At 33.4% G+C, this 12060-nt stretch overlaps 1 protein-coding gene across 1 annotated transcript in view; it reads left to right on the top strand.

The window, feature by feature from the left end:
- The window catches only part of LOC145334482 (uncharacterized), a 52700-nt gene extending 44049 nt beyond the window's left edge, over positions 1–8651 (top strand). The window contains exons 7-13 of the mRNA XM_080179945.1: positions 3766–4155; positions 5574–5621; positions 5997–6067; positions 6677–6737; positions 7258–7382; positions 7750–7819; positions 8315–8651. Of these exons, the coding sequence (XP_080036071.1) occupies positions 3766–4155; positions 5574–5621; positions 5997–6067; positions 6677–6737; positions 7258–7382; positions 7750–7819; positions 8315–8548 (999 nt within the window). The 3' untranslated portion in view covers positions 8549–8651. The remainder of the gene's footprint in view (positions 1–3765; positions 4156–5573; positions 5622–5996; positions 6068–6676; positions 6738–7257; positions 7383–7749; positions 7820–8314) is intronic.
- Positions 8652–12060: the final 3409 nt, after the last annotated feature.

The following is a 12060-nucleotide window of genomic DNA, read 5'->3' as shown; positions in this document are numbered from 1 at the left end:
GTGTTTTGTCCCCACTCCTTCAAATCTACTCAAGATTTTAAAATGGACAATTTTGTTTTTGGTAGCTTTCAAGTTGCAAGTATTAGTAAAAAATACACATTTTAATCAGAACTCTATTTTGGGGTTAAAAGTTGTTTAAATATCTAAAAATTTATTTTATGCATTGATAACAATTTTAGCATACTTTTTTCAGTAAGTGACATTCATACTAGTCCCCAAAGTCTTATAATAACGCTTTGGCTTATCAACTTTGGTGACATTTAATTAATTTGGTTGGTTCATTTAGTTGAGTGTCCAAACGTTTCAACCACTGATTTTAATCTACATAATAATTTTGTGTACATCTATTTATCGGCTATTGTCTTATCCCTTTAGATCCCTGATAATATTATTAATGTATATTTCGACAGATTAACATTAATATTTAGATTTTTAAGGAGTTGTAGTCACATTCCCATACATACGAACGTCAGGACATACACGAGTAAAAGAGCAGCCTCGCTGCTAAAAAGGAAATGTTTTTCAAGCATTAAATAAGTAGAAAGCTTACTAAGTATATAAAAATAAAACTATTATAAATATTATGGTGTTCATACATCTCCGTATGCAGAGTGTTTTATATTCGCAAAAAAAACACAATCCTAAGGTTTTTGTTAACCCGCGAACGTTTCTCAACACGTAGCGCATCCGCTCGTCGTTAGGGGGGTGATAGGTTCGAATCTCGGCCAGACACCGCGTCATAACTGAAGACGTTAAAATGGTTCCTTCTCCTGCTTTGTTAGATGCGCAAAATAAATAGAGTAGGGGGAATAAAGAGGCACAACTCATTAAAATGCACAATTAGGACTTCATAGACAAAGGTCGTGCAATCAAAGGATTTGTTTTCTGTTGGATGTTACTTAACATAATCGCATCCAATTACAAAAGGATGATGCTCTGGATTCTCTAGATGATCACTTAAAAGTCTAAGGAGAATCCCGCCGTTAGGAGTTATGGTAAGGTTTTTGTTTGTTTGTCTTATGAGCTCGCTAACCACAGAACCGATTGAGTTCTTCATTTTAGGGAAGCTTCACTTAGACCCCATAAATTTTTTAAAAGTCTTGGGATGGTTTTAAGCAATTTTCTGCCTTCTCTCTCCCAGTTTAAATAGAGAGCCCTGAGATGCTAGGGGCGCGATTTTAAGATTCTGATAATTTGATAAAAATGTGGAAATGTTTGCACACCAAATATTATGTGCATTAAAAATAAAAAGCTAAATACATGTTCCTAGTCTCTAGGAGTAAAGGTATTTTCATGGGAATAGGGCTAATCACAGAGATCTAAAGGGTTCAGACAATGACCGATATATTGATGTACATCCCCAATGATGATATACAAAATCACACTTTCTGTAGATTACAATTAGTGGTGAAGACGTTTAGAAACTCAACTGAATGAACCAACCAATCAAAATTCAACTGAAGTCCCCGAAGTTGTTAAGCCAATGAATAAGAAAATGGGTTCTATGACAAACGCAGGAGTCCCAAACGCAGGAGTGGACACTTAACCTAACCTAACCTATTTTAGACCTTCTTTTAGTTTTTTTTAATGCCTAACCCCTGCGGGGGGCTTATTTGTACATTCATATCTAAACCTAACCTAATCTGAATAGACATACTTAATTAAATTAATATTTTAACACTCCTGCGTTTGTCCACTCCTGCGTTTGGGACTCCTGCGTTTGTCCTGGAACCAGAAAATGTATGTAGTTCTAAAACTTTTGGGACCAGTGTAATAAACAGCCCAATGTCCCCTCCTGTTTATAAAGAATAAAAAACGATCAGATTCGAGTAAAAAAATATAAAATGAAACTTTTCAATAATTATCATGGCCATTATTCGTGGTAGAGGGACAAAATATTATTATCCAGTGATTGCACGCTTTGCTGATTTTTAACCAAGGGAAGGAAGGGATAAGAACCATAAAATTTTTATATATTTATTAAAGTAACAAGATGTATGTGTAGCTATTTTAAAGTATGTAAACCACTGAACCGTTAAGGTTCTTCAAAACAGTGAAAATGTTACAAAGCTTATAATCATCAACTATTGCTTAAAAAGATCAAAATAAAAATCTCAATTCAATCATATTGTTAGTTTGGTTAAAAGGACTCTCCACAGAAAAATCAACTTTGGATTTTTGAAAATCTAACCTGAAACTATTATTCTCTGTTCAATTTTAGGCATTTTTTGTTTTTGTGGCATCGCGATCGAAGCCCTTTGAAAATTTTGTCCGCCGCCTATTTGTACTGCCGCTATAACAATATATACTACACTTTCCTCCACTCAATATATGTTTGCCGCTAAAGAACATTTGCTCCATTGCAACTGGCCGCTCTACGATTTATCCTCTTCCTTGACTGGACAATCCTGCCGCCTCCATTTTGTGTTCGCCTCCGCCAAATATAACCATCTTTTGCTGCAGTTGCCGCATTCATCGCCCTTCTCCGCCGCTACTCCGCTATACATTGCGTACGTCGCTCTACACAACACCCCCAGCCTCCATTTAATTTCTGAACAAGGGAGAGGGGAGCATGTATTGAACCGCGACGTACAGCAATGAATAGCGGAGTAGCGGTGGAGAAGGGCGATGAATGCGGCAACATAGAAGCTAAAAATCACTAAAGCAGCACAAATTGAATGGCGGGAGGATTCACTTAAAGGAGGTAAAAAATTTCAATGGGCTTTGATCGCGATGCCACAAAAACAAAAAATGCTTAAAATTGAACAGAGAATAATAATTTCAGGTTAGATTTTCAAAAATCCAAAGTTGATTTTTCTGTGGAGAGTCCTTTTAAATATTAAATTATCTTATTGTAAGTTGATTGATTAAATCTTTTATTGTAGACACTGGTATCTACTGTTTGGAAATACATGTTGTTGTTTTTTATCTTTGAGTATCCCTATGCATTCCTGAAATTTGGTATTTTTGTTTTAATGTCCACCTCGTTTATTTTTTGTTTTGTTTCAGCTATAGAAATAAATATTCTAAGATTATCCTGGAAGGGTTTGTAAATATTTTTGGGGAGTATACTTCCCCACTCCAAAGAGAAATCGCACCCAGAAAATAAATTCTACATTTTCTTTTTTAAACTAGTTGAAAGTAAAAGGTCGCCCCCCCCCCACCCATTCCTAAAGTGGCATAGCCTTTAAATAATTATATAACATTATAGACAAGCAATCCTTTTACCACCCTTGTCACTAAGGCCTAATTGTTCATTGTAATTTTTACTATTTAAACTGCATGCAATTTTAACGTCTTTAGTTTTGATACAGTCCTTGTCAAGACTTAAACACTAATTACTATTTCAAAGAGCTGTATATCAGTCTACTGTTCCTATTAATATAAAATATTATTACATTGTAATTGTCTTTGTTTTATGGAATGTTTTTTTCTTTTCACTGAAGGTATTTTATTTAAAACTTCCGGTCCAAATAGTTCAACCAATCATGGTTAAAGATTATAGATAGATATATAGATAAACAGATTAATAGAAAAAGAGATAGATAGATGGTTAAATAGATGAATAGATAGATAGATGGGGTGGAAGGATAGATGAATATTAATATATGGATATACAGTCAGATAGAGAGACAGACAGACAGATACACAGATAGGCAGATAGACAGTCAGATAGACAGTCAGAAATACAGACATATTGATTTATCGAAAAGATTGATAGATAGACGAATGGTCAAATAGACAATAAACCATATGTATTTTCAGTCAATGGACTATGGAGGCGACAAGGAGCAGTTAGACGAAGAGCTAGCCGCTTCCCCAGAGCCGTCGGAGTCACCAGATGAACCTCTACAGCCGCCACCAGCTGCCTCAAAAACGCGGGACAATGAATCTAAGAAAATAAGTGAAAATTTACAATGTGTCAAAAATGAGCTTAACACTACAAATGAGGAAAATGAGTCAGATAATGTCGTCGGTGAAGACGGCTTGGATGCCGCTGTGCATGAAAAGATTAGCGCTGTGCATGAAAAGATGAGCGGAGTGCATGAAAAGATGAGCGGCGAGCACAAAAAGTATGCGGAGATGTGCGGCGAACAGCTGAATAATATTCTACAAATTCTAGTCACTGTTACGGAACTTAATGATAAAATTGAGGTAAATTTTTAACTATGTAGCTGTCTATAGTTCCCTAGCAAATGGGGATAGATGTCACTGCTTTTGGCCTGCCTATTCTATTGACAGCAGGAAATACCCTATACCTCATCTCTTTACTAGGAGGTTTCTCTCCTCCTTCCCTTTCTCTTTCCCTCTAATATGACGTCAATAGAATAGGTAGTCCAAAAGCGGTGAGATCTTTCCCCATTTTCCTAGGGCACTAAACAAAGCTACAACTAAACAAACACTTTTTTTTTGTTTTGAACCCTGGCCTCCAAGGAACTTCAGCCCAAGAGTGTTGGAAAGTCCCCCGTCCCTACTTTGCATTCACCCTACTCTTACTATAAATGATGTGCATCTGACAGCTTTTAACGTCTTTAGTTATGACGCAACTTTGGGCCGAGATTCGAATCCTTAACCTTCTTGACTACGAGTTCTTGCGCTATGAGTTACGCTAATGTCGTATATACAGGGTGCGGCACATAAATCCGGACAAATTCTAATTTTTAAACAAATGGACATAAAATCGTCAATTTTAAAGATTTTATTGAATTTTAAAAACTAGGAAGCAAAATAGGTATATGACTAGTAGATTATTCAACAAAATCGCCGCCAGACTCAATCACCGCCTCTACCGGCCTCCTCAACCGCCGGCAGGTCCAGGTCAAAATGTACCTGTCCAAGCTGGCGTAGTTCTCATTGAAAGTGGCAATGAGGGAGGTCTTTGTGGTATGGGCACGTCTATTGGTGCATGCTTCAAAGTAGCCCCAGGCCCAAAAGTCCATTGAATTAAGATCGGGCTGCTGGGAGGCCACATTTCCTTAGGAACATGAGTAACCGCCAAATTGACAAAATCCATGTTTTTGCTCTCATTTTGGATAGGATTTAGCTACAGTGGACTTTAAGTACTCAAAATGCGTGTCTCAGTGAGCTTAAGACACACAAAAAAATTTGGGTCAAATTTCCAACTCCTTCCCTGTCGGGCCCTACTGTTTGTGATTTCTTAAGGCTCAAAATCTTGAAAAATCGACCTTATTTCGGCTAGTATTGAGCTAAAATGAATTTAAATACGGCAAAATGTTTGTCTTAATGAGCCTAAGACACTCACAAAATTTGGGGTCAAGATTCCAACTCCTTCCCTGTCGGACCCTACGTTTTGTGGTTTTGCGCATTAAACCACCGGCGCATTTGGAATCTGCCTTGTTGAACAATTGCGCGGCCAGCTCGGTGTACACGTCCATCTTCGTCCAAAGATTTTTTTTGTGCTAAAAGGTCAAACGTCCTGATTGGTCAAGTAGTTTTGACGCTATGGCCGTTTAAAAAATGTCCGGATTTATGTGCCGCACCCTGTATATGGACATACTTTAGTTATTGAGCAGCTTTGCCTAACAGGATATCTAATTATTTTATTTATTTAGTTAAAAGAAGAAGAAGTAAATAAGCTATGCGAGAGTATTAAAATTCAGGTATTGTAATTAAAGCAACCTAGCATAACATTTTGAAAACATACCCTTCATATATTGATTTTGGATAAGTAGCGAAGCACAGAATAATAATAATTGACGGACCGAGTGTGTTATAGAGTGGATGCTTCTGGTTAGTAGTATCTTTCAAAAATGATACTGTTCCTTATCTCTTATAGCAGCGTAGACAATACTCTTTACCTTTCAGGACAGCCAAACGGACAAATTCAATAAAATTAATAATTGGTCAATTTTAAGACAAATATTTTCCAGTATGGCTTCGAATCCGATTAAAATCTGCTGGATTAGAACCGGTTCTCGGCCATACTGAAAAAAATCATGTATATCATAACTAACCCCTTTTTATTTAAATTGCAGGAGGGATTAGGCAGTGAAGAAATAAAGCAACTCGAACTCGAAGTTGAAAAAATGGTTCAAATCAACTCGAGGTATCATTAATTCACTCAAATTATTTAATTTTAGCGGGTTTTTTTGGAGGGGGGTGTAGGTTTGGATGGCACAAAAATTTTTATCGATGCTTTTTCGTGCCCTGTAAATAAAACCTTTACATTATAAGACTTAATTTTAATCTTCTTGATTAGTCATATCAAAACAAATGTATTATTCAAAAGAGGTTTCGTGAATTTTAATAAAAAAAATACGATATGTTTTAATAGTTATTTTTTTGCAAAATACATTTGACAGTCGGACAAAGCTATGAACGTAGTTATTATTTACAGTTTAGTTATAGAAATAATAGTGGCATATTGTCCTAGGAACCGTAATTTTGAGGTCTCTGCATAGACGTCCAATGGGGGGGGGGGGGTAAAAGGATGTTTACCACTTAAAACTTTGAAATTCCTTATTATAACAGCCTCAAAAAAGCTTACAATACAATATATTAGCCCCTCAAACGTTTAAAATCCCTCAGTTTACCCTCCTCAAAAAAGGCTTGGACGTCTTTTACTCTCTGGTTAAAGAGAAATTATACCTATCATTGCATGGTTTTAATTTGGTAGCACGATTCCACCATGTATAATTTTAATATGTAATTTTAGGTTAAGTCATGATATAAAGAAGAATGATTTTTCTCTCTCCCACATGGTTAAAAACTACGAGGTAAAAATTAATTTGAAGTATCTTGTCTATTTTAGATTTTTATATTTATCTGCATATAAAAATAGTTATTTATCGCACTGTGCACTAAACAGCTTCCCGAGGATAGTAAAATGAAAAATTACCAGATTAATGTCCATCCATCTATCTAGTAATTCATCTATCTATCCAGCTTTTTTATTCATTTATCAATCTATCTATCCATCCATCCACCTATTCAGCCATTTATCTATGCATCTATTCACCCATCTATCAATTCATCTAACAAACCATCTATCAATCCATCCATCTATCCATCCAACTATCTATATATCCATCGATCTATCTATCTATCCATCTATCTAGTTAACTATTTATATTTGTATATTATATCCATATGTATCCTATATCTATCAATCCAGCTATCTATCTATCTATCTATCCGTCCTACTATCCAGGTATCTATCTATCTATCCAGCTTTCTATCCATCTATTTTATTTATTTATCTATCTATCTATCTTCATCTACTATCTATATATCTAGGGTAGGCGGACCTTCCTGCGAACAATAGAGATGGACATAAACCGGGCGGAAAGTTACGGAAAAAAGTTACAGAAAGAGTTTGAAAGGGAATTTGAAACGCTTGAAACATGCAACAGTATTCTGAGGTGAAGATTTATTTTTAGTAGCAATGCTAACTATGTAAACTATTCTGATCACCATTCGTTGGTTAAAAAACTTGTATAAATCTTGATTGGGTTTTTGAAAACTTTTTTTTATTATTGGGGAGGTAAAATGAATTCCTATTGTCTTCTAAGATCACTGGTTAGAGCCCGCTTGCGATCACAGTATTTTTAAGAGAAAGGCAAATCTATAATATTCCTTTTCTATTATAGTTGGCTTGTCTATCGGTCAAAAATCCATCAGACAACAAACCTTTGCATGTTTGTAAGTCTTAACTGTAGTGTACATGTTATCTGTGGACGCCTGTTAATAACTAATAAGGCATTCTCCTTTAATTTAAATATTTTTCAGTGTATCTGAAACGGCTGAACAAGACGATTTTGAAAGCGAAGAAGAAAACGAAAATTTACAAGAGGACGAGGTAAATATTTACATTAAATAAAATAGTGTTCTCCCCCGAGCCTCTAGGACCTGAACCCCTTGATGTGTTGAACCCTCTTACATTTTTTTTTTGGGGGGGGGGGTTTCGTCAGGGGTTCTCTGTATAATAGTAAAAACTCAGGATTATGTTTAAGGACATGCTTACATTCCTAGCACTTAATTATATTTAGAGATGCTTCGCTTAAGATTTTGTAACTTTTTGTCCTAGGAATAAAAATCAGATGAATAGGATAATTATATTATTCTAAAAGTTGTTGTCAAAAAAGTAATAAATTAGCCTCTTTTAATGGACATACGGATTTTGCTACGCTTTCTAAATAGTACCCAACTATTACAAGAATCATCATCCAAAGCTCAATTAAATTCGATCAAAAAATTCTAACGTGCCTAAATCAACGAACTGACGGACGTACGTCGTACAGCCCGTTTTATAGAAAATCTCTTAAAAATTCTTATACATTTAAAAATGTTTCAGATGGACGAAAATACCATCGAAAGCAATCCAATGTTAGACAACCTACAAATTTTGGACATTGCCGAGATTTTAACCAAAGAACCTGAAAACGAAGCCAAAGCTGTAGTAACCAAAGACGACATTAGTGTCAGTGATTCCGCGCCAAAAACTGTGGAAAGTGACCAATCAGATCAAAGTGGAGATTTTCAGTTTAACGTCTCCGCGTCCGAAGTTCCTTTTGGTGTTGATATGTAGTTAATTATTGTAATATTGAGTACCTGGATGTTCCTCTGTCTGTCTGATGGAATTTCTAAATCAGCTGTATCGAGAAGGTGTTAAAGAAGGTGTATCAACTATTTTTTTTATAGCTAGCCGGTTCTTTTAGTAAGTAGTAGATGTAAAATTTTTCATAGAATTCAGATATGCAATCGGTTTTTTTGTAGACCTCTTATTTTTTAAGTAATTTAAGTTTAAAAAAAAAAAAATTAAGTCGATTTTAAGGTACTAAAATGCAACAAAAAAAAGAAAGAAAATGGTCATTATGAACAAAAATAGTAAGATCTTTAATTTGACACCTTACTTTTTCAATTCTGTCAGGTAATTATTGAAAAAATCGATTTTTTTAAACCCACGAGAATAAAAACTTTGAACTTAATTTTATTATTTCACAAATAAAAAAATATGGGTTCATATATACCATTAGAATCAGAAAAATATTACGAATCCATTGTAAGCAAAATTGAAAAAAAAAGTTTACAATATAGTATATAAACTACAATAAAAGGAATTATATGAAAATATCATATTATGTTGTACAGGCAACGTCTTAATTCTTCAATTGAGTATAAAAATGGGAAGGGGGTAAAGAGGGGGTAAAGAGGGGGTAAAAAAGGGAAGACAATAGTGTTGTCTGAACAAAAAAAATAATTGGCCATTTCTGTAATTTTTTAATTTTTTAATTTTTTTCAATTTTGCTTACAATGGATTCGTAATATTTTTCTGATTCTAATGGTATATATGAACCCATGTTTTTTATGTCTGTTTGAGAAAATATTTAGGTCTAAAGTTTTTATTATACCGAGGTTAAAAAAATAGATTTTTTCAATAATTACTCAACAGAATTTTAAAAGTAAGGTGTCAAATTAAAGATCTTACTATTTTTGTTCTTACTGACCATTTTCTTCTTTTATTTTGTTGCGTTTTAGTACCTTAAAACCGACTTAATTATTTTTTTTAAAAACTTAAATTACTTAAAAAATAAGAGGTCTACAAAAAAACCGATTGCATATTTGAATTCTATGAAAAATTTTACATCTACTACTTACTAAAAGAACCGGCTAGCTATAAAAAAAAAAGTTGATACAACTTCTTTCAAATAGTTTTATGGGTCCTAGCTATGTTTTAGGCTATTTTAAGGGTTAGGGTTGCCACTCCCCACACTTAACCCCACCTCCACAAAAACACTCCTCCGTATATCTTTCACAAGTTTATATCTATTTGATACTTAGGATCTACAAAACGGCTGATTTTAAATATCTATAATTTCTAGAAAAATTTGATGCTCAGTTTTTTTGTTTTTTAAGGGGGGGGGGGTTGGGTTGCCCTCATTCCCCTCCCCTAGAACCCTGTGTTAACGCCTATGATTTAATATGAATTAGCATAATTTTGATTTTCCTAGAGATTTTATTTGAAGGTAGTCAATCGAGCTTGTTAATTTGGTATAATTCCCTGAATTTACCACTGGAGCATCCCCAACCCCACCCTCCCATCTAATATTTTTAAGCCTTTTGCAAATAAATTTTTTTAGCCATTGACGTACTCTATCTCCTAAATCCCTAAATAACCTAACCTAATATGTGCGAAGCATATCTCCCACCTTGCCCCTCCCCTTCTTTCTCTCTCTCCCTTTCTCACTATTGCAATTTTTGTCACTTTGTTTTTAGTATATACTTTCCAAGAGCTTAGCTACTATTGTACGTAATCATCCCTGTTTCTAATATAAAAAATGTAAGGGGGGGGGGGGAGGTGTTATTGGGGCACCACAATAAATTGGCGGGAAATTGCGGATTATTTGATTTTTAGACAAGGACAAATATCATTGAAAATACATAAGACAGAAGAGGGTGGTCAGTCATAGATTAAGTAGAATAATTCATTTAATAAGCAGGGATCTATAGGGAAGATACAATGGACAATATATTGATATACGTCCCCGATGATGATAAACAAAATTACCCCTTCTATAGATTTTTAATTATTGGTTAATTATTGATTGGGTTTTTGAGACGACGAATACGATTATAAAACTTTGGGTATCAGAGTAATTTTGAGTCCAATATCCTTCCTGTTCCTCTCTGCATAATAAGTCAAAAAAGGAGACTATTTAAACTTCTTAATTTCTGACATTTTAACTTAACTTAGATTGTTGCAGTTTTATCTTTAAAGCTTTAATAAAAAGAAATATTACATACATAATTAGGAAAGAACGTTTCCTAACTTTTGTGATTTTATTTTAACCCATTTCCAAAGTTCAAAGTTTTGATTTAAAGGGGTTCAACAAAATAGATTTTTTAATAATTACTCAACAGAATTCATAAAGTAAGGTGTAAAATTAAAGATCTTACTATTTTTGTTCATAATGGCAATTTTTTTGCGTTCTAGTACCTTAAAACCAACTTAATTTTGTAAAATTACTTCAAAAATAAGAGGTCTACAAAAAACCGATTGCATATCTAAATTCTATGGATCATTTTACATCTACTACTTACTAAAAGCAACGACTAGCTATTCTAAAAAAATCACAAAAGTTAGGACACGTTCTTTAAAACATTGCTGGTTATCTATAATACAAAGTAGTACATATATATCCCTGTTTTAAAATTTAGTAACAGTATAATTGTATGCTAGATAAATTTCATTAGAAATTTACAAATTTGAATTTTTCTATGGTTAGGGTCTGTCTGTCTGTTCATGATTTGATTACGTCAAAACAAATAAATGTTGAAATGCTTTTAAAAAATGAAAAAATGTAATTTCTTTGAAGTTTCTTTTCTAATTTCAAAAACATTTTAATCATATAATTTTATTGAAATTTTTTCATATTAAAAATGAAATTGTAATATATGTAGATTGTAAATACTTTTAAATCAATTATTATCTTTTGATATTTTTGTATGTTATTTTCACTCTTTCTTGGAAACTGAGTTTGAAAAGACTGAATGAACCAACAAGCAAAATAAAAAATTTTGAATAGATAAAATGATCATTATTACTTAGAAAAAAAACCTAAAATCACTTTTAGATATTTTTTTTTTTTTTTAAGTCAATTCAGGTTTTATTTTAGCTGGAAAGAACTTAAACTTTATTTTGATTTTAATATATTTTTTGGCGCATTCTTTTGAGATTCTTTTTGTTTTAATTTTACTTACTTTGTGAATTTAAGTTTGAAATGAAATACTGTTTGTTTTTCTTAACTTTTTAAGTCAAAAATTAATAATTACAATTTCTTCACAGGCGCAACCTTGTAGATTTTTTATTTATAATTTAATTCCCAAGCTACAGAAGCAAATAAAACAGGTTTTTTCCACTCATTTCAAACACGGTTCCAAGAGAGAAGTGCTTTATATATTTTTAACTAGTCATAACTCAGCTTGTATACCAAAAATCAAATACATTTAATACGAAGTTTGTCTGTTTTTTTTTCTTTAGTAACGCAGCTACTTTAAAACTATGTGTAGTTCGTGCAGTAATAACCCGTGGGTAAACTG

This window comes from Acartia tonsa, chromosome 12, assembly GCF_053477335.1.
Source record: "Acartia tonsa isolate MP-2025a chromosome 12, ASM5347733v1, whole genome shotgun sequence".
Taxonomy (NCBI): Eukaryota; Metazoa; Arthropoda; class Copepoda; order Calanoida; family Acartiidae; genus Acartia; species Acartia tonsa.
The sequence above is the reverse complement of the archived record's forward strand: the minus strand, read 5'-3'. Positions and strand labels throughout refer to the sequence as shown.